The 21,492-nt window shown below is 39.2% G+C and overlaps 1 protein-coding gene across 1 annotated transcript; it reads right to left on the reverse strand.

Annotated features, from left to right (window-relative positions):
• Positions 1-1,319: 1,319 nt before the first annotated feature.
• On the reverse strand, positions 1,320-17,035 carry LOC148013915 (tubby-like F-box protein 3). Its single transcript, XM_087666261.1, has 4 exons — positions 16,171-17,035; positions 2,848-2,935; positions 2,276-2,405; positions 1,320-2,156 (listed from the first exon to the last, which is right to left on the reverse strand). The coding sequence occupies exons 1-4, from the start codon at positions 16,528-16,530 to the stop codon at positions 1,484-1,486; spliced, it is 1,251 nt and encodes a 416-aa protein (XP_087522387.1). The 5' UTR covers positions 16,531-17,035; the 3' UTR covers positions 1,320-1,483.
• Positions 17,036-21,492: the final 4,457 nt, after the last annotated feature.

The raw sequence follows: 21,492 nt of genomic DNA on the forward strand, positions 1-21,492 counted from the left end.
CACACGTATCATAGAATCCTTGGTTTTTATCATCTTAGCAATACAACAATGCCTATCTTGCTAGCATTGTTACTAAGAAATTAAGGAAGAGAAGCATAGGAAAATCTGAAGCACAAATGTAGAGTAATGATTCTCAAGGAGTGTATGAGCTAGTAGTGCGCCGATTATGTACATTGACATCTTATCAATTTTATAGATGCACCTCACTCAAATCTAGGATATAATAACGCATCAACCAACATAAGCAAATGATCACATTAAAAACTTCTTGATGTCCAATAATAAAAGGATAGGTGCCCTCTTTTTCTCCATTTTTGCATGTTCATGTCTTGGAAACAAGGTTTTCAATTGCCGTCCACACCAAATAATTCTCAAAGACATAACTACAAGGACATTGTTCAAATATTTCTATCCTGATCCTGTTTGGCCATTGGTATTGGACAAGGATAGTGTGCCAACAAATGACCATAATAGAATACATGAATGTGCCACATTCATGCCTTTATATCCCACATTCATGTGTAAGACATTGCATTAAACATATGGATGAAAAATGGAAAGTATCCCTATAGTTATAGAGATAGCTTTAAAGAAATTTTAAGATCTGCATTTTAAAGTGATAGTTTTGCACTATAAATTTCTCCTACATATCAACTTGCCAATCTTCAAAACATGGAATGGTCCTCTCAGTATAGACTATAACAGCACCAAACAGCTCGGGTATTACTTAGCTTGTATGCATATTAGGCCGCCTGTGGGATTGAATGTCACAAAACCACCACCACTTGCAAGAATCAAGGTGTTGCACCTAGAATCAAATATCTGCATGCAAAGAAAAGACCTTTTCCATCACTTAATAAGTCCATCTACCCTTCGCAATCACATTATCAAGCTAAACTCACTCCTGTAAAGAATCACAAATACTACAATACAATACAGAAAGTAAGAGCATAGGCAGGGCATAGGTAGAAGTAAAATCTTCGTGGAAGTAGGGCTGAAGTTTGTGAAGAGTTAAGTTTGTAAGCATCATATGAAGAATTTGGAGAGCTCATTAATTAACTTTCATTATTTGGTATGGACTTGGGGATCATCCCACACCTCTGTCCACATCCAGCATCCATGTATGTCTGACATTTTCCAGTGCTCCACAACAGCTAACAAATGCCTGAATTAAAAGCATGTTGGCAATGGGGTGTGCCAGTTTGCATGCAGAGTCCTTGCAAACATGACAAATTGAAGTGTGAAGTGCATCACTTATTGAATGTGTCAGACTCGGGAAGTTCAAATTGATCTTTGATTATGGGAAGCTGGTAACTCAAGCTTAAAAGCAGTAAATGAGATGTATACATCACCACACAATATTCAGCTAACAGCACCAAATATCTTCACAAAAGACGTGGCCCACTAACTGGGACATTATATTACAGCCCAACAATAGACACTAGACACACTATCTGCTCTCCTCAAAATGAGAAGAGAGCATTCATTCACACGCTAGCTTAGTATCAAAGCTGCTTAGGCATATAGCAAAGGCCTGAAAAGCAGACAAAGGATAGCAGTAATCCATTGTAAACATGTCCTTGCCAACTTTCCCAAACTGAAGTAGCACCTTGTCATGATCAGTCTGAGCTGTAGGTTCAACAGATTCTGTAGCAACAACCAGCTGAAAATTTTTGACAGAAGCAACAGTGACACGGCCCCGGAAATTCAGACACCAACATTGAAGTTGCTCATGCCACCTTGGAGCCTTGTTTTTCAGGATAAGAGGCCCCTCCTTCGAAAAGCCATCTTTTAAGCTGTCTATATCCAACATACCAAATTCAGAAACAGAAGATTTTGATCCAAAATAAGGAAATGATGACAACGAATAATCTAATGCTGCACTTGAGAACTCCACAGGAGTCGGTGCCACACCCCCCAGCTCCATGGCTGACATTGGAATTGAATGCATAGTGCAGTGCATCCTCCTTGGGCCTCTTGTACCAAGAACATTCAACTCATACGCTATGTGTGCCACATTATAGCTTCCAGCAGGTGCTTGTGGGCAAACTTGTTTAGAACCCACTCGCCGGCCCCCTTTGTTAGTAGATGCTATTGCCCCACAATGGGGAGGCTGACTGTCATATATAGTAAACTTCGTACCTAAAAAATTTGACCTGCAACCACAACGTCATGCCACCATGTGGTTACTTGGAAATGTTGAGAGGATTCAATATTCAAAGGCTGCAAGCTGACCGGCTCACTACCAAGCTACTGAACTTCATGAAGGACTTGCCTGAGCTTCCCTACATATGTGTTGCTTCCCTTGGACATATCATCTGCACTCAGGGAAATAATGTAATCTGCACTGGTGGCACGGCGAATCTTTTGGGCAGCCAAAAGGAACTTTCCATTCTCCACCAATGCTGTCACACGTAGACACAAATCAATATTTGCATTGAAGAATGGCTACCGTTAAGAAGGTGAAGAAAGCATTAACCCTCACTAAAAGATTGCTCATTCAAAACACTTGTTACAGATGGCATTGGATGTCAGACCAAAGTAGCACATAAACCTCAGCAAATGGAAGGTGATTGAGAGATGCTAGCTTCAACATAAAAATTGCATCCATTTAAAAGATAAAACACAAGTGCATCCATTTACTAACATGTTACATGATTCTCAGCCCTGTCAAGCATCATCATACCAATGTAATAATGATTTGCAGTACAACTGGCACCTAGATGATGTTATTGCACTATCAACAGTCCCCCTGCTGGAAATCAGTACTACATTTTCCAATCTCACAGATTCAACGTTAATGATTCACATCTGCTGATGCAAGTAACAAGGAATGTGTTCACTTACTTGCACCCAGTCCAAGATACAAATGATATGTAAAATTTGATCTGTCCCGTTTAATAAAGCATTGAACTGTGGTGTTCCTGGGGCCAGGCTGCAAAAATCGACATATCAAATGTTAAGACTCCAAAACCCTGAGTGGCCTTACAGTTTTTAGACAATCACAAAAATAAACTGAAGTTCCCCAGCCTCAATCCTTCCCTATTTCACACTTACAGTTTTTAGACAATCACAAAAATAAACTGAAGTTCCCCAGCCTCAATCCTTCCCTATTTCACACTTGCTCACTTGAACCAACAGTTTAGACACGGCAGGTCGAAGAAGACAAATTATCACTATTAGGAGAGCTTGCTGGGCCCCAAAGGCCAAATCAGGTAGAACATTACATGCTGCAACTGTCTCACTACATACACAGCTCTCTGAGCGAAATTGTTCCGACAACCTCCACCACCTTTATAGACACATAAGCCTTGGTATTTGTCAAAGCCAAGAAAAACTGCTGAGTAAGCCCATTGCAACCCTTAAGCTGGAATTTTGTTCGTATATTCAAGCACCATAAATAGATTCTTCTAGCCATATATTCACATTCTTGCTTTAGCTTTTGATTGTTTTCGAATTCTACTTTTTGTTCTTATTGTTTGGTGGTGAAGCGCTTCAATCTCTCAAAAAATCTTCAGATTTAGATAATAGCATTTTTCATAGACACAGTTTTGTCAAGAAACCCAAAAAAAAAAAAAAGCAAACAAACAAACAAAGCACAATTGAATATATTGCACAGCCTTGTGTCAATATCATCCTCATTCTTTGTTGAGGTGTTCCAACCTCTGTGAATCTTCCCTCACTCTCTCTCAAAACAGCTATATCTCTCTCTTTTCTTAATCTCTTTGGAATTGCATACTATCCACATAATCTCTTGTACTTTTCTGGAGTGTGTACTACGTAGATCTTCCATATAATACCACATTCTTTTAGGAACATAATGCTGCAAAACCTTTCATTTGATTGGGCCTTTTGCCTGGTCATAAACAGGCAAAAGAAACAAAGTCCTTATCTCCGAAGCAGCACAATACAACAATTAATTGAGCAGTCACGTGTGGGTGAATATAATGCAAGGATGAAAATCTCTATTTCAGCATCTTGTAACATCTGATGATCCATACTGCACAAGTGTCTTCAACATTCTTTTTGGGAATGCATATTCTATCAATATCTTCGACATTCTTTACAGATCTCAGAACTATACAATGTAAATTTCCATAATCTTTTGCAGAATGTGTACTAATACTCTTCCACAACCTTTTTGAAAATAATGTTTTCCATGTACCCATCTACCCAAGGCATTTACCAGAAATCCAACATATGACCTCAAAAGAGCCTCAATATTGTGGGAGACATTTCAACATTATGAGCAATGCAGCTTCTTGAGCTTAAGTCTTCTCTTCTCTCATGAGACTAAGCTAGATGTTGAAAGAGAGAGGGAGAGTTGAGACTTCAGACAGAGAGGAAATCCCTCTCCTCTTCTTCACTTCTCCATGGGACTCACAAGCAAGGAGTTGGTATGAATCACTGGCTTCTAAGCACCTTTGCAAAGGCCAAGGCAGCTTCAAACATCAAAAAGAAGCCACGGATGTTTTGAGGTGAGTTTGTTTCTTGCTTTTCCATTTTAAAGCACGTCTAGCTCACATGAGATGCAGGGTTAGAGCCAAGGTTGGTTTCGCATCTACTTGCATTCTTTCAAATCCCTAATGTCTTCTTGAGAAACACTAGCTTCACAAGAACTCTCCACTAATTAGAGGGCTCTCTTGTAGCATTTATCATTGATCTACTTCTTTGGAGGCTTTCTTGGCAAGGCTCTCTTATAGCATCTATCAAGCCAGCAAACAATTCTCTTCAATCTATCAAGAGACCTGCTATAGATGTGGCTTATCAACAGTCCCCCTCAATTTCTTCTGGACCTAAGCCCATTTGACCCACTTTTACTACCAAGACTCATGATAAGTCAATTGTCCATGAGGCTTCATCCACTCAACATGGTTCATCCACTCAACATGGTTTTCCTTTGCAAAGACCTACCAAAGAAAGTGCTTTGTGGTGGTCGTACCCTTAGTTAGGCTAGTACATCCATAAGCTAGTCTATCTCACGGCTCAAGCTAAGCAAACCGTGCCATAGGCAAATTGTCCCTAGACTAAGTATCTTTGTAGGACTTCCCCTCTTTCTCTTCTTCCATTGCACACCCATTTAGCTTTTCTTTTGCATGTTTTGCTTAGCACCAAAGTATCTCAATATGAAGCACTTGTATGCCAGTTCTAATATCTCATGTTGTATATATACGATGTCACCAAGACGTGTGTTTCCAAGCTTAGGCCAAGCAAGACATGTTTCTAGCCACAGATTCAATTAATTGTTAATGTGACATATTTCTAGCCTCTTGGGAAAGCAAGACATTGCATAAGTTGTGCAACACATGGGCAAGTCCAACAGGAGGTGATTCAACAATTGAGGGCCACAAATTCAACTAAATGATTAAAGAGCATTAAACCAACCTTAGGAAGCCCAAAGGGCAATAGACCACACTTAGCAAAGCAGTTAGTTCAGCAAGAAAAATCCATACACAATTGGAGCTAGAGTGCTCCTACACCAAAGATGACACCCCTTGGTTCCAAAGCTTGGCACCCCTTTTGGTATTTCTTTAGATTACTGATGTGTGCTCGAAATTGGTTACAAATAGCCGTATTTCAACGATTTCTCATGACACAACTAATCCAAGGCTGCACAATGACTTTGTCACATTCAATGTTCACCTCCAACCATAGAGTATTCAAAAACGCAAATGAACAGTTCAGCCTACCAAACCCTAAAAATTACAGCTAGTATTTGAACCCAATTTTGCAAAGGATTCGCCTAGTCAACGGTCTTGCATAATTTCCATACAATCCCACGCTATTTCTCTCACAAACAAAGGGATTTCTTCTCATGAAAAGGTAAGAACATTACTTTTTTTGTGACATAGATGCCCAAAAAGCAAACTAGACTTGAGATCTCAGAGGAGAAGAGAGGATCTCAATCTATAGAACTATAAGAACCTGTTTTTCTAATATTTAGTTCAAAAACAGCACCATACCTTGCTCTATATGGAGTTAGAAGGCTACCCAATGGAATCCCCATGCCAAGAGGAGAAGATTAGCAGCTGTCCACATTCCATCTGTGCTTTCAGCTCGTATTCTATGGCTAAAACTTGCAATTTCAACAAAAAGAAGAAAAGAATGGTTGTCTTCAAACTTGACCTACTCAAAGTGAAAGAGAAGAAGCTTCAAATAGCAAGATAAGCTTTTCAAATGAGTAACCAATACCTCCTTAATCAAATCTTGTTTTTTATTAATGGCTAATCAATGACTTACTCGTTGAATATAAGTGAGCTGCTCACTGGACCAAACTTTAGTTCAAGGCTCGCTTAATAGTTTAAGTGGCCTAATTGAGCTATTTATTGGGCGAAACTTTCAATGTAACTCAATTCTAAGGTGCAAGATTCCAATCTAATAAATGTTTCACATTGCATCTTGTTACTTTTGCCTTGCTCTTATACCACATAACATGTACACTTATCCGCTGTATACCCAATGTCAAATTCTTCACTGTCTGCACAATGGTCGCTATACCAAGAGCTACAGGTGCTAAAATTAAAATTCACTTTAATTAGAACTCTTCATGAAATCATTTCACATTCCCGTGACATACCCCCTTTTAAAACATCGCAAGCAATCGCAATTGCACATAGTTGAGATGCAACACGACATACAAAATGACCAATACATATTTTCCAACAACCACGCATACTATCATTACCACGTGTATTGTCAATGTACTTTATTTGTCCATGTTTCCAAGTAACCAAGTACATTATAGTTACTCTGTGAAACCAATGTACAATTATCCATACATGTTTCTAAGTAACCAAGTATACTGTTATTACTCCATATTCTAGCAATATACATTTTTTTCCAACATGGTAGCTACTGCACTAGTATCCAATCAATCGCAATTGTACAAATCCATAACTATCAAAATGGTACTCACTGCACTAATAAATAAGCATGCCTATAGAAACACAAGTGTCTAGTAGATTGATCATAGAAATACCCGTATGGAATCTAAAAGATCTTTAAACATTCTCTAGATACATGAGCATATCTATATCAAGAAAGTGGACACATCACTCTTCCCTTGAGCATCATGCAATGCTCCAAATTTGCACTCTACCAAGCCTCGCTGAGCTCAAAACAAAGTCAGGAACAAAGTCAGGCTCCAACTAAAAAGCATCAAGGTAAAGTTGTAACAAATGAGGCAATTCTACCAAATCAATCTCCTCTATCCATTTTGCATCAAGCAATGCATAGTTTTGAAACTTCACCAAATAGTGACGTGAGACTTTATCCTTGACCTTCCTTTCCTTATGTGCCAATATCTACTCAAAAACCAAGATTTCATCAAGTTCGTCAACCTTAAACTCTTTCTAATTAGTGATATACTTAGACATCACCACAAGAAGGCCTAAAAAGACTCACATGAAAAGCATTGTGAATCTTGCAATGATCAAGTAGCTTCAATTTGTAAGCCACCTCACTAATCCTTTGCAACACTTTGAAAGGTCCATAATACCTTGAGCTGAGTTTAGGGAAAAGACGCTCTTTACCCTTCAGCTTTTCAATGTGTAACAAGGCCCAATCACCCTCTACAAATACGAAAGATCTGCAACGATGATCAACTCCTTTATTTTGCTTTTCTTGAGTCTTTTGGAGAGCTCAACCTCGAAATTGTCTTGATTCTTATCCTTTGTATGTAAAATGGGTGGGAATTTCTTCTCTCCTTCCACAACCTCAGACGATGCCTTGCCAATGTCACTATGTACTACGTTGTTATAAGCATATTCCACAAAGGCAAAAACTATTCCCATTTGGTTTTATGCTCAAACACATAGCAATTCAAAATATCTAAGACAATAGCTTGTCTCTTCAAACTGTCCATCTCTCTAGAGATGAAAAGAAAATCAAAACTTTAGGGCCGTACCCATATTCTCAAAAATGCCTCTCCAAAAGAGACTTGTCACGCAAGGATCTCTGCCACTCCCAATAGACTGTGGCATATGCCATGATATTTAAAGATGTTTTGCATGAACACTCTTACCATGTGATCCGCAACCATATTTTTCCTCACCGGAATGAAATGAGCTTGTTTGCTTAAACCTGCAAATAATGGTCCATATACCATCATTCCCTATAGGTGTCCTAGAAAGATTAAAGATAAAATACATGACTATGATATCCCACAGTCTATCAGGAATATGCAAGAGCTGCAACAAACCCGATGCCTTCTATTGATCAAACTTGACCTTTTGACATACAATGCATGTGTGTACAAAGCAATCCATATTACATCTCAAAGCTGGCCAATAAAAGAAAGTTTCAACTGCTTTTATTGTAGCATCAAATCCACAATGCCCTACATACAGAAGTTTCATGGTTTGTCTATACAACAAACTCAACCCCTAGCACATAGTGTTTCGATGTAGAAGAAGCATGAATTACAGCAACTCTTTCTCATAAACCTGCAATTTTTTCTCAATACCTTGTAAAGTTCTATGCTCATATGCCAAAACATAGCTTTCCTACGTTAGAATTGCACCTAGGCTCTTCCCACATGCATCACACTAAATAAGAAAGTTCTACGCTCATATGCCAAGACATGGCTTTCCTACATTAGAATTGCACCTAGGCTCTTCCCACATGCATCACATTAAATAAGAAAGCTTGTCGAAGATCTTGCAAGATCAACACTCGATTTGAAGTAAGCTTTTCTTTCAACTTATTGAATGCTGCAATTTCCTTATCAGCCCATGTAAATGGAACTCCCTTCTTCTGCAATGCATGAAGGGCTGAGGCAATTTCAGCAAAGTAGGCTATGAACCTTCTATAGTGCAAACACTACCACAAAGAGCTAGGTACATCGTGCAAGGTTCTCAAATAAGACCAACTGCATGTGGCTTCCACTTTTGCAAGATCCATTCTAGCACCATCTTTTGAGACAATATGCCCTAAGAAGTGAATCTCTGACATGAAGAATTCACTCATGTGAAATGAAAGACCTATAGGGTCAAAAAATTTGATCCATCATGCAATTAAATGTCGCACATGCATTTGTAAGCCCAAATGGCATGACCAAGTACTCACATAATCCAAAAGTGGTCCTAAAAGCTATCACATGCACATCTTTTGGCCTTATGCATATTTGATGATACCCGCTTTTAAGGTCTATCCTACTGAAGATTGCACTTCTCTCTAACCAATCAAGAATATCATCAATCCTTGGTATAGCGAATCTATTTTTGATGGTGTTCTTGTTCAAGGTGTACTGATCAATACACATTTGCAATGAACTACTATTTTTCTGCTGGAGTACAAGTGAGCAAAAGGGTGATGAATTGTGTTGAATCAACCCTTTTTTCAACAGCTCATTAACCTGACTCATACTTCTTATTTATTGTTGGGTAGCACTTACTCTATAAGGTGGCCTTTTCAAAGGTGTACTACCAAGCACTAGGTCAAAAGAATGATCCTCTAGCCTTTCAAATGGTAATTCTCCAACTAACGAGTCAAAAAACAATCTTAGAATTCATTCAGGAATTTTGTCTGCTCATTATTCAGCATTGAAACATTAGACTTAGCATCACCTTTACTAACATCTTTTGTAAAAACCAAGTACACAGAAAGATGATTTTCCATTAATGAAAATTTTGTTAAAGCAAACACAAGAGAAATGACTCTCTCTTTAACTTTACATCAAGAACATGTTACCTTCCTTTGTGAATGAGAGCAATTTTTCTATCATATACATCAATCATAGCATACACTCTATGAGACCATGGAATACCCAATAATACATCGCAACCGCCAACGGCATAATGTGAAATTCATCCCTATCCACATATGATTGCAAATCAATACAGAGTTTTTCAATGATAGGGGTAATTGGCTTTGCATGTTTAAAACAAGTCAAACGTTCATGGTAGTCTGGGACTCATCTCATAATCTCTAATGCTCAACTTGGCTGCCGATTTTGGAGAAATGAAGTTGGCATGAGTGTCTGCATCAAAGAAGACTAAAGCATGTTGATCCCTCACTTTTTCCCATGCACAACATAGCTCTAAAGCATTTGTGTTTGGTTGCTCACCAAAAAGATCAAATATCAATCCAACTGAGGTTTTATGCTTCTTACCTTTTTAATCTTTATTATCATCTACATGGTTTCTAGACTTATGTTCTAGGCATTCACATGCTATATGCCCCTCTTGATCACAAACATAGCATTTCTTTGCATCAAATGATGTCTTTTTTTCAGCAAATTTCTTATCACTAGCAAATGACATTTTGCCTCGTCTGCCTTTTTTACAGAATGACTAATTGATTTTCTGCTTGTTGACCCTTTTTCAAGATTTAAACTTGTTGTCCAAAATTCAATCTCACTGCCCTTATTTTCAGCATTGTTCTTTGAAGCATACTTGCTGCCCCTAAATCTTTTGACATGGCCTTTCATCAATACATAAGAAATGTTGTTTACTTTTGTCTTAGTGTAATAGTTGCGAATTTCTTTGGGTAGACCACAACAATAGGTCTTTATTTGCTTAGCCATTGTAACCTCACAACAAGAGCTACCTAACAACAAAACTGTCCAAAATTTGTTTGTATACTCTTTCAAATCAGCAAAATATATTGCATCCAATTTGTGCTAAGCTACTATCACATCCACTTCAAAGTCTTTGTGAGCCATTGGGAAGAAAAAACCTATTCAAATGCACCCAAGTTGCTAGTGCCTTGCCTTGCATCAAAAGGGTTGTCCACTAGTAAAGTGCATTTCCTTTTATGTAAGGGGTTGCCTTGTGCACTTTTGAATGCTTGGAAAAATCACCCCCAAAGAAGTTTGCATCAAATTGTTGAATGAGGGTCAAAGCCTTCAATCAGTTTTCAATGGTTATCAGCTAGTTCCATGGACAGGAGCATGATTAGTGAATGCCATTGACAGTTTCAGCCATAGTTTATGTTGAGTATATATCTTACTCTGGTTTTGTAGTCAAAACGGTTTAGAAACATGAGCTATGGATGCATCCAATGGATCTCTAGCAATAGTTTTGGACTATTTTTCAATTTTAAGCTACATTTTTTGTGGCTAGAAATTTACATCAAGTTTTGGGCATATGGCATGGTTAAACAACAATGGCCAATGTTGTGACTATGATGCCTTATGGAAATTCTAGTACAATATACTTTTGCTTTGGCACAATGCAGTGCAATCGAGGACAATTGCAAGGATTTCAAAGGGGAGGTTTGTCACAAAGACATGAAACTTTTTAGATGCTTTGCTCTTGCTAATAACATTTGATTAATTTAATAATCAAATATGCAAGGTTGTAAGACACATGTGATGCACATAACAATTATTGCATGGTAACAAGTCAAGGATCCCGAGGAGATAGTGGATGTCAAAGGCAAAAGTTGTGACAATTTATACCAGGTTTTGGATGTCAATTGGTGTCAATTTTGGCCCTAGGACAATTAATTGGCTAATAAGTGCCAGTGGTGACACTAGGGACTAGGCTAAGGGTCAATTAAGTCTAGGGACCACTTAGGGTTGCAAATGGCTAATCCAATTAAATTGTGGATGGGCATTTAAATTTTGGGCAAGGTCAAAAGGGCTAAAATTAATTTTTAGAATCAATTAATTTTTTAAATTGATTAATTGGCTGAAAATTGCTGAAAAATGGAATTAGAAGGCTACCACTTGGCAAAAATGCCCATGCAATGGTAGAGAAAGCTATTTGCAGGCTGGAGACTCATTCCGTATATATCCTAGGTAGGAGAGAGAAGGAGGCTGCAGCTAATCAGTTTTGGGAGCTATAGGAGGCCATAGAATGCAAGCAACATCTGCTAGGAGCCCTCCAAAACCAGGCAATAGTATTTATGGCATCATGAGCTGTTGGCAACAGCATTAAATGCTGATTAGACAAGGAAATAGGCAGTTTTGAAGGATTTCTCGTGAAGAAACTCTGATTTCTATCTCATCTCAGCATTCTCTCATCTTGTCCAACACATCCTCTGAAGATCTCAGCATTTCTCAGCCAATTGAAGGTGTTCTTAGTCAAATTTGGTGGACAGCAATGAGAATTCTAATTCCCTATAGAAATTAGGGTTTAGCAACCACCTTGGAACCCATGCCATCAATCAAAGGCATTGTATGCTGAAATTCAAGGAATTATCAAAGATTTCAAATGCCAATCCATCCCATTTGATTTGGGGCAGCATTTGGCTAATTTGTGGTTCCCTTTGTACAAGTCATGGGTGAAGATTGAGGGGCAAATTGCACGAATAGCTTGCTAATCAGTTGTGACAGCAAGGGGCTTTTGGATCAACGCAGGAGATAAAGATATCTCAATTTGTACTCCATCCAAAAGCAATACAAGTTAAAGCAATACTGCAAGGGGCACTAGTTTTGGGATCAACAAAGTGTCCAATCATGGTAATGTGTGCATTTCAATGTTTGATGACTTATTAATTGTTATAATTAAGTGCTTGGTCAGGTTTTACCACCCTTTCCAAGAAGGAAGGCTGGTTTCAACATCAAAACTCCTGATGTTCTCATCTGACTCAAATTGAGACTCACAAACAGGAGATAACTATGCAAGACACACATGACTACTAACAAAACCCTCACCCTAACATTGCCACCAAATCAACCTACTATAAATAGCAAGAAATGCCCAAATCTAGCCAACCTAGTCATCTTGGCCCCAAAAATGCTGGCCAACTGCATTTCCAACAATAAAATAATTTTGGCAACCACATGAAATGCAATTGCAAAATAATAATGTTGATCACCTCTATCACATGTGAGCAGGTCCTCCAACCACCACTGCAAAAGAAATACAAAGGAGCTAGAAACTAATCTCTAGCAATGTGAACACACCCAATACTCACTAGGAAAGGAATGTATGCTCTATAAACAAATCTACCTCCTCCATCAAAACACATGACAAATTGAATGTCAGAGCTCCTAATATCCTCATCTGACTCAAATTGCGGCTCATAGACAAGAGATGGCTATGTTGCAAGACACACACAACTACTCACAAAACCCTCGCTCTAACTTAGCCTATTCAGCCTTTGTATTAAGCCAATAGTTTAGTGTACAAAAACCTTCTCATTAGATTGTCTACAAGTCCTAAGGTATGTCAAATGTACTTATTCTTAGCTTGTCTTCTAGAAGACTAACCTCACTTGACATGGATAACCAATGCTTCCATGGCAACTATATTTTCTCATCGGGCTCAGTTTCGATCATCGAGTCAAGCCAAACTGAAACCAACCTTCCCTCCAGAGAAAGGGTGGTAATGACATGATTTACCACTAATTACAACAAGCATAGAATTCACATAATCTGAAATGGAAATGTTACTATTTAATCTTAAACACTAGATACCTACCCAATTAGCCCCAAAAAATGGCACCCCTTGAGGTATTTCTTTATCTTATATTACAACTGCATGAAGTACACTAAGATTGCTCCTCCAATGCCACTTACTGTCATAAATGGCTAGCAAGCCCTCAAACCAATTTGTCCCTTGGTCTGCTTGGGGATCAACCTTCAATTTGTTCCTTGAAAGACAAATTCTATCACAAACTTAACGTTGACTAGCCTCTTGAAATTCTCTAAAATCCCCAAATTTCAACTGCTGAATTTCAAGTACTAGGCCCTAAATTTTGAGCACACTTCCCAAGGCGGTTGTCAAACCCTAAATTTTGCTACTCCGAATTAAAGCTTATAGCAATGCATTTGAGAGAGAGAATTCAAAATTCTATCGCGAGAAATGGCTGAAATCTGCTACAACCTTGTCAAATCAACCGCTAGAGCTATAACCTATAGTGAAAAGGCTGTCACCTAGTTGCAACAACCCTTCCTCAACTGTTGCCTACTCCTTTGGGTTCTTGGGCTATTGTTGCCTGCTTCCACTGCTGGTCCTAATGGCTGCAAATGCCCTTAATCAAATTTCACCAACCAACAATTAAATTGGCTAGGCCAATATGGCACCTAAGTATTCCTAAGCATTTATTAGCCCTTGAACTAGCATTAATTAATTAATTAATACGTAGTTTCTAATGTCACCACTGACATTAATGGTTAATATAATGATCTAGGCCAAAATCTGTCACCAAGTATTCAACTAAATTTCATGACATCATCACACGACCACGCCAATATCTTGATCAAACCAGTCAACCACTTGATCCTTTAATACCTTCATCAACATTCAATATTAGTCCTCCCTCCCTTCAGATATCAATATCATATGGAAAGGGGATCCCCATAGCTTTCCCTTCCACCATTTCGTGGTGAGAGGTGCAACTTCTTCTCTTGGTGCTTGCAAGATTTTGATTCTCTCTTTTAATTTCATTGAGGAGAAGACTATTCAAGGCAAATCAAGATGGAGTGAAGAGTTGTCCCAGATAGGATAGGATAGGTGACTTCATAGATTTGAAGTGCTAGACAACGCTTGGGCTCATGGAGCCGATAATAGTACAACTCTCTATTTTACTGTTGTAATAATGATTTTAGGATCTCTTGGACCTTTCTTGGGTTCCCTCTTCTTCTATTGTATTGTGCATTAGGACTGTGAATCTCACAACATGGCTTGAATTTTTCATAACATGCGATTATCTCTATTGCAGGATCTATTAGGTTTATAACTATTTTGGTGAAAAAGGCTTTCCACAAGCATCTTTGTGACTCGTGAGCAAGAAATATCTCAAACCAAGAGACTTAGTGTCCCTAGGGGAGAGGCAACCAAGATTTGTGAGGCTCAACAAGAGCCTCAAAACCTTATGGATAATTAAGTGAATTGAGAATAGTAGCACTGAATTGTTAGTGAAAATCTAGGATGATACACCAACATTTATGGGCTGACTTCATTTTAGTTTCCGAGCATTTATGGCCTTTATGTTCTACACGATAACAATTGGTGTGTTGCATCTTGATCATTGATATCTCCCAACCCACAAGTAGCGATCACTTACCTCTCAATCCCTACAGTTTTCTTAACTAATTTGCAACTCAACCTCGGCCAAAGCCAAGTCTAACAAAGAGGACATCTCAAATTCAAAAGTCACGAGACCTACACTAGGAGGTGGTAAACTGCACAATGGGAATGTACTGCACATATGGCAAATGTGTGCTTCTGAATGCTCACACATGCTTGTGTGACCTGTATCTATTAGATGTATGGTACATCAGTGCCCAACATCCCAAAATATATTTCAGCCACCCAGAGTATAATCTCTTGTGCTTTGATGTTGAATTTCACTCAAGGTACAGCATTGCTTGATCAAAAGCCCATGTGCTCACAAACATGTACACATCATCTCATAATCTGCACAATTGCATGGTGTGTCTAGCTATCATTTCCCCACTCCAAACCCTCTGACTGCAAATCAGTTCTGTATATTGACTCTGAATGGTGAATCTGCTGTTCAGATACTATGGCTTCCCATAAAACTGAACACTATTGAAGCAACAAGCTCCTGTTCAAAATCCACTCAGTGTCAGTAACCCAGCACATATTACCAGGCATTCACTTCAGACTCATCTGTCCTGCTCAACTTACAAAATTTGGCACCCAATTGAAAAAAGAAAAACATTTTTGCACACAATCAGAAATATAACCCTTACACATAAGATGTGCAACCTCTAACCTTCTACGAAAGTGACACAAAAAATCAACCCTAACCATGTATACAATTATTCCATTAGTGTCTTCCATTGTGCAACACAGATAAGTGTACCAAAGCATTTTGAAAACACAACCATATAAGATAACGATGGAAATGCATCTCTAGACTACACAGGTAACGGTAGAGACAGAGGAAACTCCCAAGAAAGCTCGAATGACTTTTGACAACTCCATTGATGCTATTAAATGGTGCTGAAAAAAATACATGAGCTTTGTGGTTGATTCAAAGTGTCCTACCACAACACCACGTCTTCTATGCAAGCCAAATAGTGGCATCTTGATTCCCAGACTTGCAAAATGTATAGCTTAAAACCCAAACAAGCAGGGTGCCAGATTTAAATTGGGCATGAAGAAACAATAGCCTGATGGACAACAGATCTATGTCACGACAGCCACATGAAGCATACTTCACTTTAAGAATATCAACAGTATTAGTGGCTATGCAATTCTCGCGTTAAGGCAAATAAGCAAGAACAAGAATGTTTAGAACACCCTTCACCTGTTTAAGGGAGATGGGGAAAGTCAGCTTCCCAGATTGCTCTGGGGGATTCACAAGCTCCTTCGCTATATCTCTCCAATTCCTACAGACACAAGCACACGCCACCACTGATTTCCGTGAAGGCCAAGTGCTCTCACTGGATTCTACTCTTTGAAGCACGTCCCTAAGGAGTTCTGGAGGCATGTATGCCCAGCAGCTCTGTTGCGAAATCGCCAACTCTGTGCTGCGTGCTTGACTCGCATCGAGAACCGAATTCATGGATCGAGACCTGTGATGGTAGGGGAACTTGACATCGAAGCTGCGCCGCGAGATGCTGCCGAGGCCATCTCTGAGCTCCTGGAACTTGCTCTTGAGATGCATTTGGTATGTCTGTTGTCCTGTGCCCTGATCAGCGCGGGCCCTGTGTCCCTGCTAGCATATCCTGGGGGGCGTATGAGGGAGATGAGCAGGGGAGGATACTCACTGTGGAGAGAGGGCTAGCCGATGGGGTGTGGAGTGGTAGGTCCGGGCACCGATGGGTTGTGATGGGGTGCAGGCAAACACGTTATGCTGGGCAGAAAGGGGGAAGTGAGAGGTGGGCAAGCATAGAGAAAGAGAGAGAGAGAGAGAGAGACACACACACACAGAGACACCGAGGCACACATACACAGACAGAAGAGAGGGACACACACACATATACACGAGAGAGAGAAGGAGCCTCTTTTCTTGTTAGCTAAGTGCGGTGCTGTTGCTTAGAGGAAGGAGGGGGGAGGGGGGCCGGTCTCTCATCATCATCATCAAACAACACAAAGCCATGTCTACATCCAATCACTACTGTTCACAGAGAGGCGAGGCCTCGTCTTCTCTCTCTCTCTCTCAGCTGCTGCTGCTTCTTCTTCTTCGCATATTATTATATAATATTCTCTCTCTCTCTCTCTCAGCGGCTTCTTCTTCTTCGTATATTATATTATTATTATATTACTATATTATTATTATCTTATTTTCACGGGCACGGCCTCCTTCCCTCCCTCAACAGAGAGTCAACCGCGTGCTTTTCTCGCATAATCTACTGCCTCGCAAAATTTGACTATTTTTATTTAATTGATTGGTTTTGTAGTTTTTATTAACCCTATTTTCTAAGCTTCGTAAAGTATTTTCTATTCTTTTCTTTTTCGCCTGAGGCGTCAGGAACTCCCTAGCCCTACACTGTCCCAATCCGAACGCTCTCCTAAGGGTCAGTCCATGGCGTGTTATATGCAGCCAAAAGATTTTCTTTGGTATAAACATGGGACCAATAACCAAAAAAGAATAGGCATCCATACAATGCACATGTCTTGTTCACATGCATCGCTACAATCCAAGTTATCCAACTCTTGAGCCTTCTTTTCAAAGATGAACAAAGATTAATGCTCACTTGAGGCCACATGTGCAACAAAGGAAAAATGGCATTTTAGTGTACTTGTTCTAGCTTGAATCCTATAATACCAATTGGAATTTTGTTATGCCCTTAAAAATATCAAGAAATTTTGTTCTAGCTTGAATCCTATAATACCAATTGGAATTTTATTGCATACCCTTAAAAATATCAATAAGTTTTTTTAGTGTTCTAATTATAAAATTGGCATTTTGTATAGACTTAAACCAATCGCTTTGGAAACTTGCCTTTATTTTTGTAATGTCCCCATTACTTAGTTTATTCTAATATGCATATACATTTCAAATAAAAATAGATTCATGTCACACATTTATTTTTAAAAGAAAAATAAAAATACTAGCTCTAATTATGAAATTGACTCTCATTATGAAGATAATTAATGAGGCATTATATGCCAGTTCCTGGAAGAAAGACTTGGGAGACCCTCCCAAGACTAGCTTATTAAAACTATGTTTGTAGTATGTAACAACAAAAAAAAAACTAGCCTAGTGGATAGTCACTTGGCAGTTAAGTGCACTTGGGTGATGACACTACCAGGATGGGTGACCTGCCGGGAAGATTTTTCTACAAGCTAGTGGGAACTTCTTGCGCACACCCAACAGTGCCAACGAAGCCTTCGTAGCACGTTGCCAAGTATGCCAAGGTCTATGCCTTGGTCATCGCCTTAGTCATATGCCTGGAGTGACGCCCGGCCATGTGGCATGCAGTGTTCTCTCTTTGTCATCGAAAAATACAAAAAAAAGCCAAGTGTCTTCTCTTCTATACCCCCCTTGCAAAACTATAAATTGAGAGCTTGGGAATTACCAGAAGAGCGACAACTAGCAATCTTGATGTGAGGACGAGACGCTGATCGAGAAGGAGGAGACTCTATTCCATGAGACGAAGAGACATCATTCCATTCAACCCAAGGAAGGAGATATGCTAAAGGACTCTCATCCTCTTCTACCCTGATCCGAGAAGAGAAGATACTGAAGAACTCGATCCTATTCTATCATACCTCTACTCTCGTCTCTATTCCGTCATGGCCCAGAAGAAAAAGAATTTAGAAGCGAAGATCGCAAATGACCCTACTAACGTAAAAGCAACAATTGGAGTTGCGAGCATGGGAGTCACTAACGGAGTCATGGGCACGGATGACAACCCTTTACCGACCGCGATACCACATGTTTTTTTTTCTAAAAAGTTCTATCCAAATTCAATAGAAATAAGATAAGTCTCTTAAGAAATACTGACTTAAGACCAAGAAACTTGATCACAAGAACTGGAAAGTTAGAGACTCCAAAATCTAGATACCCCTAGTTAAATTCCAAGGGGAAGATTTCATTATGTAAAACTCGAGTGTTGATTGCTACTAGAATGAAGCATCACTTGAAAGTTGCATGATTGATTGAAGTCATAATTGCTTGCAAACATCAATCTTGTTTGTGATCTTCTAGATTAGATCATGATTGAATTAAGTGTTGGAACATATAAAATTTGAGAAGCCCTATACCTCCCACAAGGATAGGTGCTAAATCCCAATACCAAGAGGAGATGTTTTCTTTTACCGCCACGGAAGCATGGACTAGCTCCGATGGCGAGAGGTCTCCCAGCACGGATCGTATTAAGTAGGAGGTGGATAGGGTGCCATGGGGGCTCTGGGTAGTAAATTCCTTTTTGCACCTAGAAACTACTTGGTCCCTTGTATGGCCCGAGTTCTACTTGGGACACCTATAAACGCTAGCTATAGGTGGATTTGATCTTGGTGATGTGCAGATACGCTGGATGAGGCAGTACGCGAAATTATAATTTTTCTTTTCTTTTCTCCTATATAGGCAGGAGAACACACATTATGGAATATAATCAATGAATTTGTTTTATTCTGATTGTATGTCCATGAGTTACATAAACGAACAACTGTGCATAAAGGGATTTTAATTAATGAAGCTATCTTTGTATGTTTCACGTAATGTGGTAGGTAATTAGATAACTAAGAACTTCTGTAGAGGGAAGTGGGTGGATGGATTCCCAACGAATCCAGTCTGGCAGGGTGGTCTTGGTTAGCCGAGAGGTTTTCCCAAAAACAAACGCTAGGAAGAAACTCTAAGAAATGCCAATTCGTTGACTTACCTAGGGTTTGGTCTCAGAACTCGAACTATAAATTATCTTAGGGAAAATGTACGGTGGATGTGCCAGAGCATTGCGAGGGATTTCATAAATCCTTATTCTACTACTAGAAAAAAGTGTTGTACTCCATGAACCAAGGGTAATGGTAGTCGCTCCTTCTGGACAAGAAGCCTCTCGAAGGATACCTACGAATGTGAGCTAGTTGTTGATAGGTGATTGTTAGATCAATTAGGAACCTTCAGGTCGGTCCTTCGTGGGTAATGGCAGGACGCTTCCCTTGTGGGTTAGACCTAGGGTTAACCAGCCAGACAAAATCCAATCATTCCGGTTAGAGTACGGATGGCAACAGCTGGAACGTAAACTCTGGGAGACTACTAAAACGTTATTTGTCACGTAATCAAAGGCGGGTACATTACAATTTTTAACGATTGAGGATAAAGTTTTTCGTGAACATTGATATGCAACTCAATGTTTGAACCCACATAAGCATGTCCATGTGAGCTATGTAGGGTAAGAATACCGAGAAGTTTGTAGTCCCCTAAACAGTCATATCATTGAGGCATGCTCAAGGGCATGTAACATCACATTGGAGAAACTAAAAAGATGGCACATTAAAAGGGTGTAGTGGCATAAAGGAGGTGACATATATATATTTGCAAGTTCAAATCTTATCAACCTATTGGTTCACTTATGAAAACTAGCCTTTCTGTGGAGCACTAGGCGGCTACCACGAAGTAGCAAAAGCGAAGTTGCCGTGAGAACTTCACTCAACAATCCATTTCTCCTTTCTCTCTCCTCTTTTCCCTTTGTTTCTAATTTTTTACTCTCTCTCTGTTATGAGGACATGTATTTTTGAAACCTCACTTAACATGTGGATTAAATTTTAATCATATGGTTAAGTAAATATTGCACATGTAATTTACGAGCCTGGGACTTTACAGCCTGGAGAGATGCATTTTTAGTGTATTCAACTTGCAAGAGAGAGGGAGGAGATGTTCTTAATCTGATTTGCAGGCATTGGAGGACCTTCTAAGGCAATCAAGGGCAGGAGAAGACCAATCAATAGCAGGTGACAACATCTACAGGCTATTGAGATAGGGTAGCAGCAGTAAATGACTAATTTTCTTTAGTTCTTTGCATCTACAAGTTGTTGAGATAGGACAGCAATAGTAAATGATAGATTTTATTTAGTTCTTTGCGAAGAAAGTGTGAAATTTCTTTGCCATCAACATTTTCTCTCATCTCCCAGCCTTGATTCAAAGATTGCAGCATTGAGATTACCAAAGGCTAAGAAATTTTAGATTTCTCTGTTGTAGACCCTAATCTACGCAATAGAGATTAGGGTTTAGCAATAGCCTCGGGAAGTATGCTAAAATTTTGGAAGCTCCAAGACTTGGATTCAACAAGGCTGAAGCTGTTTTTAGCCTATTCAAGTGGAGGGACCAGCAAATAATTGAATTTGAGGAGTTTTCCATCTCCATCAAAGCAGATGAAGGCCAATTTGTATTAAGGGGCAAATCAGATTAAAGACTTGCTGGTCATTTTGAATAGCAAGGGGAGTTGAAATACCGCAAGGGATTGGGAGAATCCCATTGTATATCAACTTCTTCAATTAAATTAAATAAATACTAAAAGGGGCGCCAATTTTGGGGCCAACACGGTGTCCAATGTCCAAGATTATATGGTAAAGTGTACTTTTTAGTTTTATGAATTTGTTATTTGATGTAAACAGTACTTAATTAGGTTATTTACCACCCTATTCGAGGAGGAAGGTTGGTTACACACACACACTCTCTCTCTCT

This window comes from Lygodium microphyllum, chromosome 25, assembly GCF_053477565.2.
Source record: "Lygodium microphyllum isolate KBCC chromosome 25, Lygodium_microphyllum_v1.1.10, whole genome shotgun sequence".
NCBI classification, from domain to species: domain Eukaryota; kingdom Viridiplantae; phylum Streptophyta; class Polypodiopsida; order Schizaeales; family Lygodiaceae; genus Lygodium; species Lygodium microphyllum.